Raw genomic sequence first — 21,187 nt, 5'->3', positions numbered from 1 at the left:
AAAACTTCTTCCCAGCGCCTTGAGGGGGGCTGTTTTTGCTCTTTCACCATCATCGTCATCCATGGAGTGAGGGGTATGTATAGGTAAAGTAGGTAGATAATATATATAGTTACATATATGGAAAACTTTCTCAGAACCGCATCGAGGAAACTTTCACACAACAGCATTTTGGGATAACTTTTGCTGAAGCAACTCCTCCAGAGATGCGAGAAATAATGAACATCATCCAGGGAAGGAAGCTAAGAGGATAATAATTCACCTCCTGGCATTTTCACTTCCAACCCACCACCCACACGTACGCCAAATGCACCTCCTTTTCCTTACTCAATATTGCCTTTCTCAGATGCTCTTCCTCTGCAACATCTTCGTGCGTCCTTAAGCTACGATTAAGGGTTAATCTTTAATAGGGAAGTTACATCAAACTTTTTAGTATTAAAACAATGCAATGAGAGAGAGATAAGAGGGGTGGTTTTACGCTGCCAATATTGTGTCATCATCCCTTTATTGGGAGACATTAAATTTAAGTCCTTTTGATTAATAAATTTTTGCAAATTCTATGAAATTTTCAAAGTTGCAGGGGCATCAATATGAATTAAAATATTGTAGAAAATAATAATAAATAAAATTGAAGGGAAACTAAAAAAAGCTTTTTATTCTTTACTGAATAGTAGAAATTAAGAAGTTTAATTTAATATTATTGCTTCGAATGCACAGATTAAAAGGATTAATGCCTCAAAATGAATAATCTCCTTTTCCATTTCTCAGGGCTTTACAAATTAAATTTTTTGTTGATTTTAAACAACAATTTTCATCTGAATTTCATCTTGAAAAGAAAATCAAATTAATTTTATTCAAAAAGATGAAACCTCTTCATATTTCGGAAAAAAAACATAAAGCCTGTCAATTATGCTGCTACATAGCCCTTCGTATGCTGATGGTCATCATCATGCAAAAGTTATCAAAATAAATTGAGCAGCAGCATCGTTACAAAAAGAAGGAGGGGCTTTGAATGCTAAAAACGTGCAAATTTTCCACCACAGATGTCCCAAAGTTTATTCTGCATGTTTTCTGTGCCGCAATTGAATTTGCAATTGACCATCTTTCTCGTGATGTTGGTCACTACACTGGTCATCAAGAGTCACCCACCACCACCGCCCCTTGTAAATTGAATTTGCAATTTCCACAGCATTTTCCTCAAACCATTTCTCTCTCACTAAATTCAATTAGATAAATTTGTCTGTGGCTTTTTTCCCATACCCGCTCTCTCTCTCTCTGTCTCTGCAACGAATGATATGTTCTCATGTGAACCACCACGGAGGAATCTTCACACTCACATGGTACTAGACTAGCTCCTGGGAATGGGAATTGAGTGCTCGGTTTATTCTCATATCTTCTTTCGCCCTTCCGCATTGAGGGATATTTTTTTCTCATTTATTATTTATTCATTTACTGGGAGTCCCTTTTTCGGTGAGAAGATGTTTGTGCAGAGGCAGAGACAGGAGCAGAGAGGGAGAGAGAAGAAAATGAGAAAGAGGAAAAACGCCGCTAAAATAAATGAAAGGAGAAAACGAATAATGGGGTAAAAAGAATAAATTCAGTTATAATATAATTATAATAACCCAAAGATTTTTCCTTTTTTGAAAATCCTTCCGCGGCACGTGACTGACGTGCGTTCGACTTTGATGGTCTCAAAATGCATTAATGCCCTGGAAGGAATATTAAAAGTATTTTCCCATTGAGCGGAGAATATGAACAAAAAAAATTGTTGTAACAATTTTATTGTTCATCCTCATGGCCGTGGGGGAGTAGATTAAAATTTGAATTAGAGACTCATTCCATACGATAAATTCAAGGAAAAGCAATAAAATTGAACAAGGAATTGCTTTTTTCTATTATTTGTTTGATTTTCGATTTTTTTGGGAGAGAAAATTAATTTAAAAAAAAAATAATTCACAGATTCTCCGCCCAGGCGCCAAAAATTTAACCTAAAAAAGTGTTAAGCTTTAATATTTTTAACAATTTTCAGCTTTAAAATTCATTAAAATACAATCAAACACTTGATCCTTCAATGATCAAACCCATTAAGGCCATACAATGTCCTTAAAATACTTTTATGCACAATACACCCACATTTATCCACCCAAAATGTACAAAGTGACGCCGATTGAAGCGCCAGGAAGGTTGGGGGTGGCGTAAGTGTGAATTGTCATCAATAAAATCAAAATTCGATTAGATGTTTAAATGGAAAATGAAGAATTTTTCTTTTGCATTGTTTAATTTGTTCTCACACACACAGCAAAATCCTTCGTGAGCTGAAAAGGCACGCGACACGCGCACGTTTCAGTCGCGTGTCCCACCGAAAGCGTTTCCCTGTCCATAAATGCACTACATATAGAGAAAATCCTTCCTCTTTCTCCCTTTCATGAGTCCTTTTTTTCTAGGAATTCAACTTGGCCGTATTACCCCATTTTCCTCATTTGAGGAGGCTTCCTTTTGAAGTGCAAAAAGGATTTGCAGTGAAAGCAGATTTATTGAATTTGTGTTGGCAAGAATTTGTAGAGCATGTAGCTGAAATGATGGAGATAAATTTTAATTCCCTTTAAGGCGTGTTCGCTTTAAAAATTCATTAAAATTATTAAAATTTTTGAAATTAAAGTTCAAAGGACGCGTTTTTTTTTAAATTATTTATCCGTTACAACGCCATATTCTCCACAAAATGAAAAAAAACTGATTAAAGAGCAAAATGTAATAATGAAGAAAAGGGACTTTGGGAGTCAATTTAAAAGTAAAAGTCATCTCCCTTTCCCACCATGATCATCATCATATCCTTTTTTCACCAACAATGGGTCGCAATTAAAATGGTTTATTGGCAAAAGTGAAAATCTCACACGCACCAACAAGGCGTGACCAGACGCCATAACAATTGATTCTCAATCACCGAAAGATTCTCTCTTCCTGGGTTACACAGAGAAGAGGACCATCAATAAAAGTGCGTGATGGCCTAACAATTGATGATCCCTTTTGGCACCGAAAACTTCAATTCTTCCGCAACAGACAGAAGGATTTTTCAATTCACAGCGCAATCGATCAATTGGTAATTGACACGCAATGAATTGTGGATTTATATCCTCATGTCGAAGGATCCCGCAACTCCTTTTTCTGCGTGTTCTTCCCTCATCCTCCCGTCCTCCATTCAAAAAGGATGAATTGCTTTTGAGTTTTGTGACTAAACTAACTAACTGACTGAGTGAGAGGGTAAAAAGGAAGGAAGATGAGACCCTCGAGGCATGAGGAAAGTCAAGCAAAAGAGTACGAGAGTAGAGTTTTGAATTAATTTCAACAATTAAAAGGACACAAAAGAATCCTCCGCCCCGCTCCCAATGTTTGTAGCGTTTGTACAAATTTTCAAGTGCCCTCCTCCTCTCATGTCGTCCCCATTTTCCACGTTGTTGTGTACAAAATTTCATTCATTCAACGCAATTTCTCTCACTGTTAATTGTTACAATTGAGAGTTGGAATCGTCACACAATATCCGTGAATAATTAAAACATGTTTTTCCTCGACATTTTGCGCCATTTAATTGAGCACGGGACCTTTCACGTACAGAAGTAACTTTTCACACGGACTTTTTCACTTCAAGAACGGCTCCTCACGATTAATTGCACCGAAAAATTAATCAATTAAAAAGCGGACAGTGAGGATTTATTGTTCTTGTTAATTCATCCATGAATGTTGATTTTTATTAATGATTCTTTTTTCTTGGTGAGAAAAGGACCTTCGGGATGTTATGTTAATTTATCTCCTTCAACGCCAAAGACATCATCGAATGTGAAAAAGTTTTCAAAGGAACAAAAAAACAAGAAAAATGAAGTTAAAAGGTTTATAAGGATTTTTTTTGTTGAAGAATTCATTCAATCATTGAAAATGTTGATAATGGGCCTTATTCAGCGACCAAGAAACCCCCCTGAAATCTGCGTTCATGGTTCACCTTAGGCCACAGTTATTGCCCCTGCAATTTACAAATACAGAATTTTTCAAAAATTTTTTTTTCAAATGCAGAATATTTAAAGAAAACAATTTATCAAATAAAAAATTTTCAAAAAAAGAATTTATCAAATAAAGAATTTTTCAAAAAAAAAATTCAGACAATTTTTTCAAATACAGAATTTCTCCAGAAATTTTTTTTTTAAATTCAATTTTTTTTAAATACAGAATTTTTCAAGAAAAGAATTTTTAATATGTTTTAGTTGAGGTTAAGACCTTTCCAGTGAGTGATAGCTTAAAATCGAAAATCTGTAGAGCCGTTCCCGAGATATGGCGTTTTAAAGATTTCTTGGGAGAAGATTTTTCAACTTTTTCGGACTTTGCGCGTATTTAAATTAATTCGCGTTCTAGTTTGCTCTCACAAAATTGGTACACTGAAAGAAACACAGCTCTCGTAAGCTTGGTCAGCTCACCTGTACATATTGTTTTCTATCCATATAGGTGGAGGAAATTTTGGGAGTCAATTATGAGCACGGGGTGAAGAAATTCCTAATAAAGTGGAGGAATTTTGAAGAGGAAGAAAGTACGTGGAAGGTGGAGGGCAACCTCCACTGCCCAAACCTCGTCCGGAGATTTATTAGAAGGCTCAAAAACTTGTTGTTTTGGAACAACATTTTGACACGCCCGAAGATTATGAGCCGTACTCCTGTGTTAAAAGATAGGAATATGGTTCATAATCTTCGGGCACGTCGAGTTGTAAACGACGTGGGATAACGTTGAAAATTGAGTTGGAAAACCAAATCCAACGGTAGCATCGCGACCGGCGAGTTTGGTTTTCCAACTGAATTTTCAACTAATGAATATGAGGTGGAGGAGGTGGTGGGCGTAAAATTCGAGGGCGGCGTTAAAAATTTTTTGGATAAAATGGCGCAACTACGGAGAAGAGGAGAACACGTGGGAGGTGGAGGGCAACCTCATCCATTTTTACGGGGAAATTCGTGGGGAATTTGCGAAAATACGCAGAGTGAGATAAGAAAATCGTTTTTCAAAAAGTATGCCGTTACGTTACCCGCCGACGAACCAAACACCACCGATTCAAGTTCATCGATTTTCGAATTTTCGAAAATTACCCAAACTTCAAGGTGGTCAAAATTTCCGACAGCTGTCAAGCGAGTGTGAGTGCGTTTTTCTGTGGTTTATTTTATCGTGTTTATTTAAAAAAAAAATGGACAATTCTCAAGTGCAGTAAGTCTCAATACTTAGCATAGAAATATCAACATTTCCACACTTCCTAACATGAAATATATATGTTTTTTTTTTAGGGAACAAGTCGAGGAATTTCAAATTGTAATGGAAAAGATAAGAAGTGTAAGATTCGATTTGGTTCGTGGCCTAGACTGAGTCTAAAAATCCCTTCAGTGGCCAATTTCGCGAAAAAAACACTGGGTGTTCTTCGGGTGCGCCACCAACACAACCGATTTTATTTAAATTTGATTTACAAAATGGCCGACTGTCAATCTATCGGTCTCAGAACTTCATGAGGAGGTATTCACAATCCAACAATTCACAATGCTCGTGGACTTTAAGCTGAGCCCCAAGATGGGACTACCTCTTCACAATTTGCGGGCGGATCTACAAGAAAGCCTTAAAAAAATGGAGATTCATAAAAAAAATCTTAAAGAGCTGCTTGTGGAACAAGTAGAGGATCTCTGTCAAGGTAACAGTGGGGAGAGATGTTTGACAACCTGCACGTGTGATTTTATAATCCGGTTCCTCCTGCGCACGAATTAGCAATAGTTCGTGGCTAATAGTCAGACTCCAAGGTGCTGCTACACAGCTTATACGGCAAATAATACATAGCTCTAGGTAGCGCTAAAACAAAATAATAAGGTACAGTGGGACCCCAGTACAACGACCACTCGGATGTACTCTTCACACTCATTATTTTTAATGCGCGAGAGTAGTTCAACCGAGTGGTCGTTGTACTAGGGTCCCACTGTAACAGTAAAACCTGGAGTCCGGTTTGAGCTTGGCTGAAGCGGGTGCAATTCCCAATACGACTTGCATTCGCTATGACAAAAAATGAAAAAAAAAATGTTTTTAATTTAACAACCTCTTCACAATTTGCGGGCGGATCTACAAGAAAGCCTTAAAAAAAATGGAGATTCATAAAAAAAATCTTAAAGAGCTGCTTGTGGAACAAGTGTTGTAGTTCTGAATGGAATGTGAATAAACAATTATTATAAAAAAAAGTAGAGGATCTCTCTCAAGGTAAAGTAAAACCTAAAGTCAATCATAACGCGTTAAGTTACAAGAGTTGGTGTTCCACAACGTGTAGAAGTTAGTTTATGCGTTATAATACGATTTGTGATCAGAATTAGTAGACTTTGATTTTTTTTTGTAAAATTCTGCAATTTGATGGATAAAAATGGTCATATCTGTGGTTCTATAAGACGTACAGAAATTTCTTGAATAGTTTTGGAAAGGTATTAAAACAGGCTATAAATTGACATAAAATTCTATAGTTTTCAAGGTCACCACTAGAACACAAAATGGCGGATTTTTGTTTTCCAAAATCAGTTTTTGGTATTTTTCGTCATAAAGAAATGGTTTTATAGGTTTCTGGTGTTCTAGAAAGTTGTAGGGAATTGCAAAACCTTTAATTTGATACCAAATTGAGCAAAATCGGACAGACCGTTCAAGAGATATGACTCTTAGAACTTTTCAAATTTAAGAATTTTTCAAATGACTATATCTTCTAAACGGCGACATAGATTTTCTTCATTTTCGGACCGGTGAAAGATATTGAGTCAGGCTACAACATATCCAAATTTAAAGAAAATCGACGATGGGGATTCTGAGATATTGCCCCTTAAAGTTAGGCAATTTTTGTTTTTGATTTTAGCGCCTCTTGCGGCCATTTTTGGAAATTGGAATGTTCTAGACAGTTGTAGGGCTTCTTAAAATCTTTCATTTGAGCTTGAGTTGGTCAAAGTTTGTCAGTATGACCGATCTTCGATGAAAAATTGTGGTGGTCATATTTACTAAACGATGTGACCGATTTTCGAAAACGAAAACGAGGGCTAAATATCTTTCAGACAAATCAAAAGAGGCTTATTCTAAATCGCTGTTTCCAACAGCCAATCATAAAGCAGAGCTAAATTATTAAATCAAAATTAATGTTTATTTTTCTTTCACATATAGGCGCTGCTGGACCTCCCAAAGGCCCAAAAATATACTCAGGGGCAGCATTCATTAAGGCAAAAAGTCCAGGCAATAGTGGAGGCCTATGTAAGAAATAGTACCCAGGAGGAGAGGCTCTTAAACACAGTATTTGAGCGGCCGTATGATTTTTATGGCCGCTCAAATAGGCTTTGCTGAACCTTCCTAAAAGCAGGAGGCACGCAAATGGGCGCAGCGAGCTCAGTCGGAAGCTCCAGTCCATTGTGGAAGCATATGTAAGAAATAGTGCCCAGGAGGAGAGGCTCATAAACACAGTATTTGAGCGGTCAGAAGATTTTTATAGTCGCTCAAAAAGGCTCAAATAGGTGCTGCTGGACCTCCTAAAGACCCAAAAATACACTCAGGGGCAGCATCCATTAAGGCAAAAAGTCCAGGCAATAGTGGAGGCCTATGTAAGAAATAGTACCCAGGAGGAGAGGCTCTTAAACACAGTATTTGAGCGGCCGTATGATTTTTATGGCCGCTCAAATAGGCTTTGCTGAACCTTCCTAAAAGCAGGAGGCACGCAAATGGGCGCAGCGAGCTCAGTCGGAAGCTCCAGTCCATTGTGGAAGCATATGTAAGAAATAGTGCCCAGGAGGAGAGGCTCATAAACACAGTATTTGAGCGGTCAGAAGATTTTTATGGTCGCTCAAAAAGGCTCAAATAGGTGCTGCTGGACCTCCTAAAGGCCCAAAAATACACTCAGGGGCAGCATCCATTAAGGCAAAAAGTCCAGGCAATAGTGGAGGCCTATGTAAGAAATAGTACCCAGGAGCAGAGGCTCATAAACACAGTATTTGAGCGGTCAGAAGATTTTTATGGTCGCTCAAAAAGGCTCAAATAGGTGCTGCTGGACCTCCTAAAGGCCCAAAAATACACTCAGGGGCAGCATCCATTAAGGCAAAATGTCCAGGCAATAGTGGAGGCCTATGTAAGAAAATGTACACTTTATGTTATTTTAAAAAACATATTTGTAGTTTGTTTGAGTCGCACTGTCTAATGTAAAAGGTATAGGAAATATTCGATATAAACTAATGCGAGTGGCACATTCGCAGAAATGGTCAGTTTTACTGCCACTTTTGGTCGAAATTTATCTCAATCTTAACTTTCTCTGTGACCTCAGTGGAAAATGGTGAATACTTTTGGCGATTCTTTATCTTTTTTTGATTCCCTACAAGACTGGGTGGGTTAAAATTGTTTTCTCCGTTTCCTTCAATTAGGTACTTGGCCCATGTATTGTGCATAATGTCCTTTCTCAGAAAATCCTTTTAAAATGCATTAAAAATTTAATTTAATTATGCATAAATAAATTATCCACTTCCCATTTCCCATGAAATCATTAAAAGCCACAAAAAAATGCAGAAAATTATGCAAAATCAAGAGGAATTCATAATAATGTTTTAATGCTGCGCAAAATATCAATGAGGCTCAATCAATTAGCATGAGAATAAATTGCATAAACTCCTCATCTGAGCACATCCCATCATCCCCTAAAACGCTTTCAGCAGAAACTTTTAGAATAATTTATAACTACAAACAATGGGGAGGAATTATGAAAATATTATTGATTGTAAATTTTCACCCAAAAATTGCCTCCTTTGAACGTGATTTCGTGCGAAAATGCATGAATTGGTCATTTTGTGTGGACAATCTGCATCATTTGCCCTACATTGTCTACTCACCTTTGGCCCCTTTGATCCTCTGCATTGCCCTTACACGTCCTTTTCGCCTTTGAGCTGCACTTTTGGTCCATTTTTGTGCGAGGGTGAAAAAATTCGTTACTTTTGCGCGCACAAGGAATGCGTTTGAATTTCCTAACCTCACTTTCCAAAGTAGGCTGGAAGTTCCAGTTCAATTTTGCTTTGGTGAAGAAAAATAACCCCAAAAATGACAATTTTTAGTTCCCTTCGTGGATTTAGTCAAATAAATCCTCTCATCCCGCTCCTGGCAGCTCAGTTCAGTAGGAAAATCACCCAGAATGGTAAGTTTTCCAACTTCCTGCAAAGATTTCTTGTAATTCTCGCAAAATTAACGTGAAAATTGCTTGAGAAAATTTGACAGGGGGATTGTTTTTGTTATGCAACTTCGAGAGCACGGAAGAGGACTAATGAGACTCTTCCTGGTCATTTTTTCCAGTAATCCAGAAACGTTTGATGTCCGGAGGACATGATCGGACGATGTTTATCACCCCATCGCGCTTTCAGTGGCACAAATTCAAGGATTTGCTCCACTTTTACGTCATGCTGGGCCTCATTCCCATCCTTGGGATTGTCTTCTACACGAACGTCTTCATTGGCCCGGCCACACTCACGGAGATCCCTGAGGGGTATGAGCCGAAGCACTGGGAGTACTATCGGCATCCCATAACGCGTTTCTTGGCACGCGTGAGTACACCACCGCAGCAGGAGTATGAGAAGTATCTCCATCACATCTATGAGGAGAATGAGAAGCGGCAGGTTCGTGCTGTGGAGGCAAAAGTGAAGGAGCTGATGCGTGAACGTAGTGACTACCAGGCGTACTACTACCGCAATGTCATTGCCAAGTACACGCGCGTCGCCAAGAAGACGTCCAAGGATCTCGAGGAGGTCTATGGCAATAACTAAGAGTCCTCTCAAGTGCGAGAGGAGCCTCCAAAAGAGCTGCAGAGATTGTTATTTAGGATTTATTATCAAATAAAATGTAATGAGAAAAAAAATCGAGGACTACCCCCATGCCTGACTCTTGCAGTAGTAGAGTACAAGCTTCCCATTGGTCCCATAGCACTCGTACAGATTCTTAACAATCTGATCTGGGGCAGGAGCAAAGGTTTGATTGACGTAGAGGAAGAGTTTCTCCTCTGGATCGAGTTTGAGGTATTTGTGGATGAATTTCATAATCCAGCTGATTGGTTTATCCTGATCCACAGCCCATTTTCGCTTCTTCATTATCGGAACATTCCCTGTGGCATTCAGGAGGATGTCAACTGGTGTGTAGGAAGAAAATTCCCGAAAAAACCTTTTTTAGAATCATTTCCCAAGAAGACTTGAGAGATTTTTACCAAACCTTTGCTATTTTGTGCTTCATTTTTGTCATCCGACCCACTGGGGCCTGCTGTAGTACCCTCGGCAGCTGAAGGAATGTCTCCGGAAATGGTTTCTTCTGACATAATCACTGTATCACAGGTAAAATGGGGAAAATTCCGTGAAAATTTATTTGTTTACTTGGGTGGAAAAATCAATTTTAACGTCTTCTTACTGAGCACATTTCTCAACTGCAAAGAAATCAGTGCTCACTTACAGAATATGATGATTCAAGCGACGAATTAAATGTCAAAAAAATCAAAATAAAGGGAAATCTTTGAGTTTGTCGGAAAATCTTAATTTTGTGGAAATTCTCAGAGTAAAATATGGGTGAGAATAGCGAGAATGGGAAGATTAGTGTCCCAGGAAGCAATTCTGAGTATCCGTCTGAGAAAACAATTAATCTCCTCGCCACGGGGATTGTAAATCTTTATCAGGCAGATTTGGAGAAGATTCAGAAGGATCTGTCCAATCTCACGTGAGTCTCCATGGATAGGATGGTCAGGGAGGGAACAAGAGTATAGAGAGATGTTCTTTTAATCAATTCCAGATCGAAGCAGGAGAAATTAATGGGAGAACTGGAGCAGGAGAAACAGAGACTGGATGAGAGGAAGTTGAAGAATATCCAGGAAATGGTGAGAATCCTTTTGATTCCTTCTTTCAATTCTTCCTTTAAAATACATTATTTCCCTGCAGATGGACACAGTGAAGGTTTACCGGGAGAAACTCCTGACTATAAAGAAGCAAATGACGAGCTTCCATCAACGATCCAGAAATCTTGTGGTCAGTAAAATCTTCTCAAAAAACTCCCTAAAAATCCACTAAATCCTTAAATTCTCCGCAGAAACGCTCGCAGGAGCTGCAGGAATTCAAGGAGAAGGAAAAACAACAGAAGATTCAACGGAGGCGTCAGGAGGAAGCCCTAATCGGCAGGACGTAGCAAGAAAAAAAATCTTCCATTTAAAAATAATTTATTCTATCCACACAAATCACATTCAAGAGGATCTTTTGCAAGAAAAAAAAATAGCCCTAAACTGGACCCCAAGCACCTGCGCCCCCTTTTTTTTCTTCGAGGGGGGAGTGACTCACGCAAAGGATGAATTTGGCTGTGTATCGTCGTCCAGCATGTGGATGGCATCTGTGGGTGTTCTGTATTCGTTTTGCATGAGTTCTGTGGATGAGGAATAAGATAAAATGTTAGTCTTGTGCGCGGTGGAAGGATGTGGAGCCACACAAAAGAAGCCACAACAGTTAAAATAAATTTTATTTAAGTTAAAAAAAAATTCAATAAAAACTCATTCAATTCAACTTTGCACCTAAGCCGTACTCGCTAAAAAATCGCCCAAGAATCAACCAATAAGAACTCCTTATTAGATTCATGAACCAATCAGAGAAAAGTTCAAAATCTTCTTATTTATTTTCACATCAAACGATGATTTTAAAACAATTTTATTGACAGAAACATTAAACTTTATACCCAAATATTCATTAAAATTGAGGAAGTATTGAGTGCAAAGTTGTACTGAATTAAGTATTCCAGTGGGGGAACCCAAGAAAAAATTTCATGCGATTAATTTTTCAATTTAAGGAGCAAAAACTACACGCTAAAAGAATAATCAATTCTGGGATTAAATTGTGGTGGGAATAATACTTATTTTTATAGGAAAAAAAAAAGATTTATTTTAGCATTTATTTTTATTGTTAAATTTATATTGAAGAATTTATGGAAAATAAAGGGAATTTTTGAAAGGACTTTTTATTCACTTTTCTTTCACAAAACAAAAAATTAAGATTTTCTGTGTTTCTTTGACCTTTTAATCCCACCACAATTTTTTTTGTTAGTAAAAAAGGAGCAATAATTTTGAATGAGATGATTTTGTGTGTGTACCTTTTCGTGTGCTTCTCCCCAACAAATTTTCATTCACCTAATTCCTTTTTTTTAATTAAAGAAAAAAAGATTTCTTATGAATCTGCGCCCTCAAGCAAAAAAAACCTCTCCCGCATAAAAAATCCCCAAACACGTGCTTCTCTCACCACCACAAAGAGGGGCAATTAGATCCTTTTTTATTTGTTTTTTTTTGTAAGTACAAAACTAGAAAATGTCTTTTTTATGTACATTTTACGACTCTGGCAAGATTTTCTTTTAAAAATAACATTTTTATTGAGAGAAGAAAGAGCTTCATTCGCTTAGCAAATTCTTCTCTTTCAACTGCAAATTCTCATCTGTCACGGTGGGTAGGCCATTAGTTAGGTCTTCACCGGAATTTGCGTGATTACCTGAGGGGCATGTGCTATTGCGTGGGGTGCTCTTACCGAATTTCATCGTGTACCGCTCATGGAGGCGACGCACCACAACGTGCACAACAAGCAGCACGAGAGCCCCAAGTCCGAACCAGCGGAATGTGAGACTCCCGCCGATTTTGTCAAATGATATCCCCGCAATTAGGCTGCCCATTGATACGCCGACACCCTCAAAAACAGCCCCCACGAGGCCCTGAAAGAATTATTGATTTTTATTTTTAACTGATTAATTTCAGTTCATTTAATTTCTGTTTTTTTAACTGACTAATCTGATCTTTTAACTGATTAATTTTTGTTTTTTTTCGCTGAATTTTTTATGTTTTTTATCTGATTAATTATTGTTTTTTCCAATGATTTATTATAACTTTTAACAGGCTAATTTCTATTCTTTTTAACTGATTAAGTTCTGTTTTTTTAGTTGATTAATTTTTGTTGTTTTCAACTGATTTTTTAAATTGTTTTTTATTTGATTAATTACTGTTTTTTCCACTCAATTATTGTAATTTTTTACTGACTAATTGTTTTATTCTTTTTAACTGATTAATATTTGTTCTTTTTTAACTGACTAATTTCTGTTTTTTTAACTCTTTAAATTTCATTCTTTAAACTGAATAATTTCTGTTCTTTTAACTGATTAATTTTGTGTTCTTTTAACTGATTAATTTTGTGTTCTTTTAACTGACTAATTTCTGTTTTTTAACTGATTAATTTGTTCTTTTAACTGACTAATTTCTGATCTTTGAACTGATTAATTTTGTCTTCTTTTAACTGATTAATTATGTGTTCTTTTAACTGATTAATTTAAGTTCTTTTAACTGATTTATTTCTATTTTTAACTGATTAATTTCTGATCTTTTGACTCTTTAACTTTTATGCACCTAACTGACTTATTTCTATTCTTTTAACTGACTAATTTCTGTTTTTTTTAACTGACTTATTACTGTTTTTTAACTGATTAATTTTGTGTTCCTTTAACTGACTAATTACTGATCTTTTAAATTAATTTCTATTCTTACATCTGACTAATTTTTCTTTTTTTAACTCTTTAACTGTTATCTTCTAACTGATTAATGAATCTGATTTCACTGGACTAAAAATATTTTTTAATTGATATTTTTTTTAGTTTTTAGAATATAGTTTTTATTCATATTTAAACTCCTGTCTGCCCTTAATCTGAAATATTTTTAAGGGTTCTAACTTAATTTTCTTTAGCTTCTAAACTTTTTTCTTAAAAATTAAAAGAAAATCTTTAATTAAAAATTCCAATTTATTTTATAAATCTTTAAGAAGAAGAAAATTAGAAAACCCATCAAGATCCATTTTAATCTCATCACGTTGACGCCACAGAGAGCCCAACAATGGTGGTCTTTTGAATGGAATGATAGGCTAATTTTATTAACGAGCCATTCACTCTGATAAGATTTCTTATCTGAATGTCTTTCATTGTAATGAGGAGAGCCTCTCAAAAATATTTAAATGGCAATAAAAATTAATTTTTCTTCTGTATTTGTGACACATTTTTCCCTCAAACTTTGTCATTATTTTTTGTTGCTTTTATGAAATATTTATTAAATATTAAATGACTTCTTGGGCAAACAATAAACAAAAAATAGAAAAGAATAAATATTTGAGATATTTTTTTTCTTCTGTCGTAATGCTTGGAAATATTTGTTTCGTTCAAACTTTCATTACTATTAAATTGTTTTGTGATGAAAGAAAAAAATCAATAAAAATGTGAATTTTCTCACCTGAAGCGTTGCTTCTGTTCCCGGTGGGGCCACAATACTCGCATAAGATGCCATTGTGGAGTAGAAAATGCCAAAAGTAATCCCATTGAGGAGTTCAATCGGGAGCACCCACCAGGGATTAGTGAGGGTTGAATAGAGGAGAAATCTCACACCGAATCCCAACAGGACTAAACTCATGGCATGCACGTGCCCAATCTTCTTGAGAATCCACCCTGAGAGGAAGAAAAAGGGCAATTCTCCGCCAAAGCATTGAATCCCCATGGCCAGCCCTTGGAGGGTCTTTATCCACTCCACGTGATTCCTAAAAAAACCAAATCAGAAGTTCCCAAAAAAGAAAAGAATAATGAGGAAGCTCACCCATCGTGGGCACTGGCCAAATCCTCGAGGTGCCAAAAGAGGAAATTCCACACGAGAGCCGTGCAGAGTCCAACAGCAACGCACCACAGGAAGAAAATAACAATTCGCACTGATGCGAAAATGGCCCCAACATCCCTTATTATGTTTGTTGAAAGTTTCGTCTGTGTGTGCTGAAATTTATTTTTTTATTAAAAAAAAATCTTTCAAAACTATTTAAAAAAAAACCAGAAAAATCCAAAATTTTGTAATTTTCAAGGGTTTAAGGGATTAAAGAGAAGTTGACAGTTGATTTTGTAGAGTTAAAATGTTTTTTAACTCAAAAATTCATGATAATATTGAAAAATAAATAAATTTCTGAAATTATCTTTTTGCCTTTAACTTAATGTTCATTTTTAACTTATCAAATTATCACTTCACATCACTTAACGTTTCAATTAAAGTATTTTTTTAACTCAATATTGAAATGAATGAAATTTATTTTTCTATTGAAAAAAAAATTCAAAACAATTTAAAAAATCAGAAAAATCCAAAATTAGGTACTTTTCCAGAGTTTAAGGGGTTAAAGAGAAGTCAAGAGTTGATTTTACAGAGTTAAAATTTTTTTAACTCAAAATTTCACGTGAAATATTGAAAAAAAAATAAATTTTTGAGATTAACTTTTTGCTTTAGATTTATTTTATGTTCGTTTTTAACTTATCTATTTCAATTTAATTTTTTTAACTCAATATTTCAACTTAATCAATTGAAATAATGGGAAAATTGGAAACGAAAATTAGACAATAATGTTTTTTAACTCAAAATTTCTATTGATCTAATGAAAATATTTCTTTTATTTCTAAAATGATTTGAGAACTGATTTGCAAAATGAACTTTTTTAATAATTCAAATTAAAATAATCTTTTTTAACTCAAAATTTCAATCTTTCTGAATAAAATACAGACCTGGATTGAAAATTTGGAAAATTTCAATCTTTTCATGAGAACTTTATTTTTAATAAAAATTTTGATAAGAAAACGGAAAGATGAAGAGATTTTCTTTAATTATTGCTCTTTTGTAATTTTTTTTTGGTATTTCCTGAATTTAATTATTCAATTAATTTTTTTTAAATATATAAAATTTTTTTTTGAAAAAATAAATGAATGAATAAATTTTTTTTTGAAAAAATAAATGAATGAATAATTTTTTTTTTATTTCGAGAAACAGCTATAAGGGGGCTAAAAATCAAATAAATTGCAAAACTCTCTCCACAAAAAAATCATTTTTCTTCACGTTTTAAGCTATAGGTTTAGATGAATAGGAGAACGTGGTCCAATTCGGACCTTTTACGACATTTTGTTCAATCTGTTATTACTTAAAATCGATAAAACTTTAAATGCAGAAAGTTATGGGAGTAAAAAAGGCATTAAATAGGCTTTAATATAAAATAACATTTAGGAATATTTTTTCTCATTTTTCTCCTACTTTAAAAGAACCTTTTCATGTTCGAATTGGGCTACTTTCCCCTAAGAATTTGATTTAGAAAAATATGAGTTAATCGAAACGACCCAATTTCCCTCCCCAAAAGAATAGAAAAAAATTCAGAGGTTGTAAAATATCTCTACTTAAAGCCGGAGATAGTGTCTGCTGAAATGTGCCTGATCCACACTATTTGTTCTCCCTGATAAGAGAGACATAAGGAGGCATTCAGCTGGCAAAACTCGTGAGACTTACTTGCAATTTGGTTGACACCACCATGTCCAACGTGAGGAGGATTAGCATCATGTAGAAGACCACGGAGTAGTCCTTTGTTGCCTGTCCATCGCTGAATTTATCCACAAGAACCCCGGCAATGATTGAGAAGGTTCCCCACCCAACAGCCCCCCAGAGACGTTGATTCCCATAGAGATGGGGCTTATCGTCGAGCATTTCAAAGCAAATGGCATCCCCCACACTCACCACCACCGCCATACCCACCCAACTGGCCACGAGGAACATAAAGAGGAGCCAGAACTGATAGAGTCCTGACACAGCTTGATTCTCAATACTCGTCTCCGTTAGGAGTCCATTCACTTCGTCACGATTGCAGTGACTTCTGCAGGTGGTTTTGAAGGATCTCGCCGATGTGTTGCCCACGTGGCTTGGACAGAAGAGATTTGAGAGCCCCCCAGGACCAAAATCTCCCTCAACAATTGAAATAAAGAGACATTCTTCGATTAAACGGAGATCCCGGATCTTCGTGACGGCTGTGAGGGAGAATTCAAAATCATTCTCGTGATCCCTGCAGTACTGTGTGACATTCCAATGCCCACAGATCACCTCCCACATCCACGCATCAGCTGTGCACTGCAAATCACACCGGAGGATGGAATTTTCTCCTTCACTCTGAAGTTCCTGGATTACTTTTGCATCCAATGGGGTATCTTTTGGGCAGTGTTTGAGATCTGTGGCACCACCATTGCAGTGAAACTCCACCGTGGCATCGGCGGGAATTGGTGGGATGAACATGATGGCGAAGAAGGAAACAGCTGTGAGGATCTACAAGGCAGGGATTGGTAAGAAAGGGGAAGCTCTATGTTGGGGAGAGCTTTCTTACCAAGAAGAGAATAAAGAGGAGCTTCTGTCGTTGAAATCTATCAGCAATAGCACCAAAGGTGGGCTTTGCCAGCATCCCAACAATGGGCAGGACCGTGTAAACTGTTCCCACGACAACTGTTGAGAATCCCAACTGTCTGGCGAAGGTGGGCATGAAGGGAACAATCGGTGCCGTCCCTTGAAAGGCACATGAAAAATACATTGAAAGTAACTCACCCAATTTCTGTGGCTTCCTCCTCGCAAGGAATCTAAGTCAGAAGCCACCTGGAAGCCACGAGAGAGTCAGGAATCAAAACAAAAAGTTTACCCGCATTGAAGAGGAAGTAATGAGACTTGAGGGGAAGAAGTCTCCGGTTGATTTTCAAATTCTCCATTATTTCCACACTCACGCCACTACAGAGGTACAATCAATCAATAAAACAGCACCACAATCTTCTGCTATCATACGATAAAATTCGATTAAAATTATTTCATTTTTTCCTCCAACAAACATTCGCTTTTCAACACTTCCGCGGAAAACACTTTTTCTTGGGAATTTTCTGAGAAAAGGCACGGATTTATTGGTCGTGGTGGATGCACAGCACTCGTTGGTATCGCGTGTGGGGCAAAATTTACACAACACGCGTGAAGAAAAGCGGAAAATGGAATGATTTTCTAACACAAGAGAAGCAAAAAAAATGTGCAAAGTTCACGCGCGTTTTGACAGCTGACTGGTTGGCGCTTCGTGAATCTTCGGCTATTCCTTCGGCTCTTCTTCGGGGCGTACACAATGCTTTTGCAGCACGTGCAGCATACGCTCGTGGCACGAAGAGCACGAAGATGTGCCGAACCCCACCATCGTGCACCATCTTCGGGTTATTGTGTCACAGATGTCAGATCAAAACAACACAAAAAGACTTTTTGTGTGCAAAAAATACTCTGCAAATTAATTTTCACAATTTTCCCCCCATTTTCACGTCAATTTCCGCTGAAGAAAAGAAGGAGCAACAGTACGAGAAAGGTGAAGAAGAATGCACGATAGTGTCAGTGGGTGCAGTAATGGCATTCGATAGTGTTGAGTGGAGTAATTCCACTGATGAGGAACTTTCTCCATTCGAAGAAATGCAAAATGTCGAATCTTTCTGCAAATTGGTGCTGTACGTTGAGTTCTCCTCATCTGGGTATGTATTTCCGGGTGCCTCCAAGGCTTCCTGATTGAATAACTTTTGTTTTTTCTGGCGCAGCATTCGAATTTGGGACGTTGTGATCTTCATTCCGAATCTCCTGTTTCTCCTCTTCCTGGGGCTGCGTTTCAATCGAGCCAGGCTCAAGCTGAGAGCCACCAGTTCTCCCATCTTCCTCACATTCTACGGCATTGTCTGGGCATGTGTGCTGATGAGTGTTTTGCGGTGCTTTGTGTCGATGCTCGTCAATGCAGCCACATCCTTCGGTGGTATGACCGATAAGGTTTGTTCCACACATTTCCTGGGCTGTGAGAATCATCCTCACCTAATGCTAATCATCCCTTTGTTTGTTTGCAGATTATGTGGATTGCCGTGAGATTTTCCCTGCTTTCCGCCGAAATGAGCGTTGTGATCTTCGGACTGGCCTTTGGTGAGTTTTTGGTGTTTTCTTTTTCTCTCTATTTTCAGCTTCACTGCCCCCCAAGAGCCTCAAGGGCATTCAATTGAGTCCATTTGGGGACACACCTGAACACACAGGGTGACGTCTCTGGCGTCTTATTCTTTGTTTTCCAATCACAAAGGGGGGGCAAAGGTTTGATTTTTCTTATCAACCTTCCAGCTGTTTAAATAACTCATCCCATCCTCTTATTGGGAAAGATTGGAAGGTACAGATTTTCCCGGAAGTTTATCATTTTGTTCTTTGAAAACTCCTTAAAATTTCTCAAATCAATCTCGAGGAAATCCCCAAAAAATTCTTCTAAAAAAGTTCTAAAAATTCCAGCCTCAAGCAATTCGCGGAATGCTCGCAAAAATATTAATTATTAACGCAGAATGGAAAGCAAAGAAAAAGAAAATTTCCAATTGTTATTTTTGGTTCATGAACCTCGCCCTTTTTCTTCTCATTTCCACACCTCATAAAAAATTAAATATACGACAATTTAATGGGCCTCTTGGCCACACAAAATGTACACACCGAATTACTCATAAAATATGTTATCCGGTGGTAATTTCAGCGACGAATGACCTCTTTTTTGTACATTTAGAAAATGCCCAAAAACATTGAAATTATTCATCTTCTGATAAAGTTTTTCAATGCTCCGCAGTTTCACTTTTTTGAATGATTTTTTTCTTATAAAAATTTTGAACTCCCGGAAAGAAAAATTGTAGCTTCCGGAATTGAATTATTTTGTCTTGTTGTGAATGTCCTGGATGGGATCCTTTCGGTCTTTTGACATACTTTAAGAGCTGAGATGTCATAGAAAATGCTTAAAAACATTCACAAGTCCTCAAAAATCAACATTCCGAAAATTCTTTTAAAGTTCCCGGATCATGAAATTACCAGAAAATGAATGAAATTAGTCAAATCAAAGACAAATCAATTACTTTATTTAAAAAAAAAAAGACTTCTTTCTAAATAAAAATTCTTGTTCTTGGGCAATTCAAGAGCCCAATAAATCAGATCCGGACACGATAAAATCCGGAAGTGCCTCAAAAAAATTATTTTCTATTCAATTAAAAAAAAAGTAATTTAGTAATGAATAAATTTCAATAAAAATTTACACAAAAAGGCCACCTGGACAGCCGCAACAGCATCCGTGCTGTTCTTGTGACAACATGCGTGATTTCGCTGGCTTTTTCACTGGCTCAGGGTGCCCTGGATATCGTTCTTCCGGACGATGCCTTCCACATTCCGTCGAAGGATTTGGATTTATTTGGGCACGGTGGGATGCTCTTTCTCTTTGTCACCTCCCTCATTTTTGCCACAATCTACCTGATTATCTTCCTCCTGCCGTGCACACGTGCTCGTGACTACCTCGCCCTACCGGCTAAGCGTTCATTCTACGCCTACGTGGCCACCCTCTGCCTCCTCGATGGGCTCCAGGCTGTGGGTGCGGGGCTGCTCAATTGGAATGTGGAGCAAGGTCTGTGCCTGCTGGATGCCACAAGTGGCCTCTACTTCACCTTCTACACCCCCCTTGTCTACGTGACATTCCTCCGGGAGTTCTTCAGTATCTCTCAGCCGACAATTCTCTTCTCCTACAAGACCCAGGTGGATGATGCGCTCGAGGATGAGCACTACTCCCTGCCGCAGCAGCAAAGCCTCACGAGTCTCAAGACAGAATCGGATTTTATCTGCCCAAATCACTGTCTCTTCGAAAATACCCAATTTGCGGCCAACAATAATGCCTCAATCAATCTCTGCGGAGTCCAGAGCCCAGACAGTATTACCGGCTACAGCATAGAGTCCTCCTCGTCAATTGAATTCAGCGGGCGCGGGGAATTTGGGGGTCTCGTTGCGAGGAATAATTAATTATAGAGGAAGTTAATGGATAAAAAAAAGAATGATAAGAAAGGTTTTTTGTAGCGCGCACCCAAAGAATCTAGTCAATAGCTTATGAGGATTAATAAGGAAAAATTGTTGTGAAGAAGAAAAAAATGTAATAAGAGGAAAAGTTTATGATGTATGTAATGGCAAAGTGAACAAATTAAGTTAATCAGAGTGAATAAAATCTCCGTTTTAAATAAAGAACGTAAAGATAATTTTGAGAGTTTTTTTTAAATTTAATTTTGATGGTTTTAATTTTTTTCTGTTTCTCTATTTTCTTTATTTTAAATTTCCCGCTCTTTCTCTCTTCGGAAGCGTCATCTAGACGTGTCGGCAATGAAATTATGTCTACGATTACGTATTTAGGGGTCCGATATAAAAAAATTATTTAACCGTTTTTAGGATTTTTTTTAAGTAATTTAATAACATTAAAAAAATATTTTAATAGAATTT

General features: G+C 37.1%; 5 protein-coding genes across 8 annotated transcripts; 3 read left to right on the top strand and 2 right to left on the bottom strand.

Moving 5' to 3' along the window:
• Positions 1-5,146: 5,146 nt before the first annotated feature.
• On the top strand, positions 5,147-9,904 carry LOC129793866 (NADH dehydrogenase [ubiquinone] 1 beta subcomplex subunit 5, mitochondrial). Of its 2 annotated transcripts, XM_055834326.1 has the most exons (4): positions 5,147-5,229; positions 5,307-5,701; positions 7,189-9,190; positions 9,346-9,904. In XM_055834326.1, exons 3-4 carry the CDS (start codon positions 9,097-9,099, stop codon positions 9,810-9,812), a joined length of 561 nt encoding a protein of 186 aa, XP_055690301.1. In that variant the 5' UTR covers positions 5,147-5,229; positions 5,307-5,701; positions 7,189-9,096; the 3' UTR covers positions 9,813-9,904. The 2 variants fall into 2 exon arrangements, with proteins under 2 accessions (XP_055690301.1, XP_055690300.1); XM_055834325.1 differs by lacking the exons at positions 5,147-5,229; positions 5,307-5,701 and adding an exon at positions 6,140-6,255.
• On the bottom strand, positions 9,854-10,610 carry LOC129793868 (autophagy protein 12-like). Its single transcript, XM_055834328.1, has 2 exons — positions 10,252-10,610; positions 9,854-10,171 (listed from the first exon to the last, which is right to left on the bottom strand). The coding sequence occupies exons 1-2, from the start codon at positions 10,352-10,354 to the stop codon at positions 9,912-9,914; spliced, it is 363 nt and encodes a 120-aa protein (XP_055690303.1). The 5' UTR covers positions 10,355-10,610; the 3' UTR covers positions 9,854-9,911.
• LOC129793867 (uncharacterized) lies at positions 10,510-12,020 on the top strand. Its single transcript, XM_055834327.1, has 4 exons — positions 10,510-10,746; positions 10,819-10,903; positions 10,965-11,051; positions 11,113-12,020. Exons 1-4 carry the CDS (start codon positions 10,595-10,597, stop codon positions 11,206-11,208), a joined length of 420 nt encoding a protein of 139 aa, XP_055690302.1. The 5' UTR covers positions 10,510-10,594; the 3' UTR covers positions 11,209-12,020.
• Positions 11,223-17,671, bottom strand: LOC129793853 (major facilitator superfamily domain-containing protein 6). Of its 2 annotated transcripts, XM_055834309.1 has the most exons (7): positions 17,553-17,671; positions 17,247-17,422; positions 16,385-17,188; positions 14,675-14,844; positions 14,318-14,618; positions 12,582-12,762; positions 11,223-11,439 (listed from the first exon to the last, which is right to left on the bottom strand). In XM_055834309.1, the coding sequence occupies exons 1-7, from the start codon at positions 17,617-17,619 to the stop codon at positions 11,354-11,356; spliced, it is 1,785 nt and encodes a 594-aa protein (XP_055690284.1). In that variant the 5' UTR covers positions 17,620-17,671; the 3' UTR covers positions 11,223-11,353. The 2 variants fall into 2 exon arrangements, with proteins under 2 accessions (XP_055690284.1, XP_055690282.1); XM_055834307.1 differs by having other exon boundaries at positions 11,223-12,762.
• Positions 17,672-17,818: 147 nt separating this feature from the next.
• LOC129793856 (transmembrane protein adipocyte-associated 1-like) lies at positions 17,819-20,949 on the top strand. Of its 2 annotated transcripts, none has more exons than XM_055834313.1 (4): positions 17,819-18,405; positions 18,469-18,691; positions 18,766-18,838; positions 19,977-20,949. In XM_055834313.1, the coding sequence occupies exons 1-4, from the start codon at positions 17,819-17,821 to the stop codon at positions 20,717-20,719; spliced, it is 1,626 nt and encodes a 541-aa protein (XP_055690288.1). In that variant the 3' UTR covers positions 20,720-20,949. The 2 variants fall into 2 exon arrangements, with proteins under 2 accessions (XP_055690288.1, XP_055690287.1); XM_055834312.1 differs by having other exon boundaries at positions 18,092-18,381.
• The last annotated feature ends 238 nt before the right edge of the window (positions 20,950-21,187 follow it).

The sequence above is a fragment of the Lutzomyia longipalpis genome, chromosome 3 (genome assembly GCF_024334085.1).
Source record: "Lutzomyia longipalpis isolate SR_M1_2022 chromosome 3, ASM2433408v1".
NCBI classification, from domain to species: Eukaryota; Metazoa; Arthropoda; class Insecta; order Diptera; family Psychodidae; genus Lutzomyia; species Lutzomyia longipalpis.
The sequence above is the reverse complement of the archived record's forward strand: the minus strand, read 5'-3'. Positions and strand labels throughout refer to the sequence as shown.

Coding starts and splice junctions, on each gene's coding strand:
- LOC129793867 (XM_055834327.1), top strand. CDS start 10,595: ATGGGTGAGAATAGCGAGAATGGGAAGATTAGTGTCCCAGGAAGCAAT. Junction 10,904..10,964: donor TGAAGAATATCCAGGAAATG/GTGAGAATCCTT, acceptor ATTTCCCTGCAG/ATGGACACAGTGAAGGTTTA. Junction 11,052..11,112: donor AACGATCCAGAAATCTTGTG/GTCAGTAAAATC, acceptor AATTCTCCGCAG/AAACGCTCGCAGGAGCTGCA.
- LOC129793866 (XM_055834326.1), top strand. CDS start 9,097: ATGACAATTTTTAGTTCCCTTCGTGGATTTAGTCAAATAAATCCTCTC. Junction 9,191..9,345: donor TAGGAAAATCACCCAGAATG/GTAAGTTTTCCA, acceptor CATTTTTTCCAG/TAATCCAGAAACGTTTGATG.
- LOC129793853 (XM_055834307.1), bottom strand. CDS start 17,619: ATGGAGAATTTGAAAATCAACCGGAGACTTCTTCCCCTCAAGTCTCAT. Junction 17,423..17,552: donor TTACTTCCTCTTCAATGCGG/GTAAACTTTTTG, acceptor GTGCCTTTCAAG/GGACGGCACCGATTGTTCCC. Junction 14,619..14,674: donor TTGGCCAGTGCCCACGATGG/GTGAGCTTCCTC, acceptor TGGTTTTTTTAG/GAATCACGTGGAGTGGATAA.
- LOC129793856 (XM_055834313.1), top strand. CDS start 17,819: ATGCACAGCACTCGTTGGTATCGCGTGTGGGGCAAAATTTACACAACA. Junction 18,406..18,468: donor GTTGAGTTCTCCTCATCTGG/GTATGTATTTCC, acceptor TTTCTGGCGCAG/CATTCGAATTTGGGACGTTG. Junction 18,692..18,765: donor TCGGTGGTATGACCGATAAG/GTTTGTTCCACA, acceptor GTTTGTTTGCAG/ATTATGTGGATTGCCGTGAG.
- LOC129793868 (XM_055834328.1), bottom strand. CDS start 10,354: ATGTCAGAAGAAACCATTTCCGGAGACATTCCTTCAGCTGCCGAGGGT. Junction 10,172..10,251: donor TGAAGCACAAAATAGCAAAG/GTTTGGTAAAAA, acceptor CCTACACACCAG/TTGACATCCTCCTGAATGCC.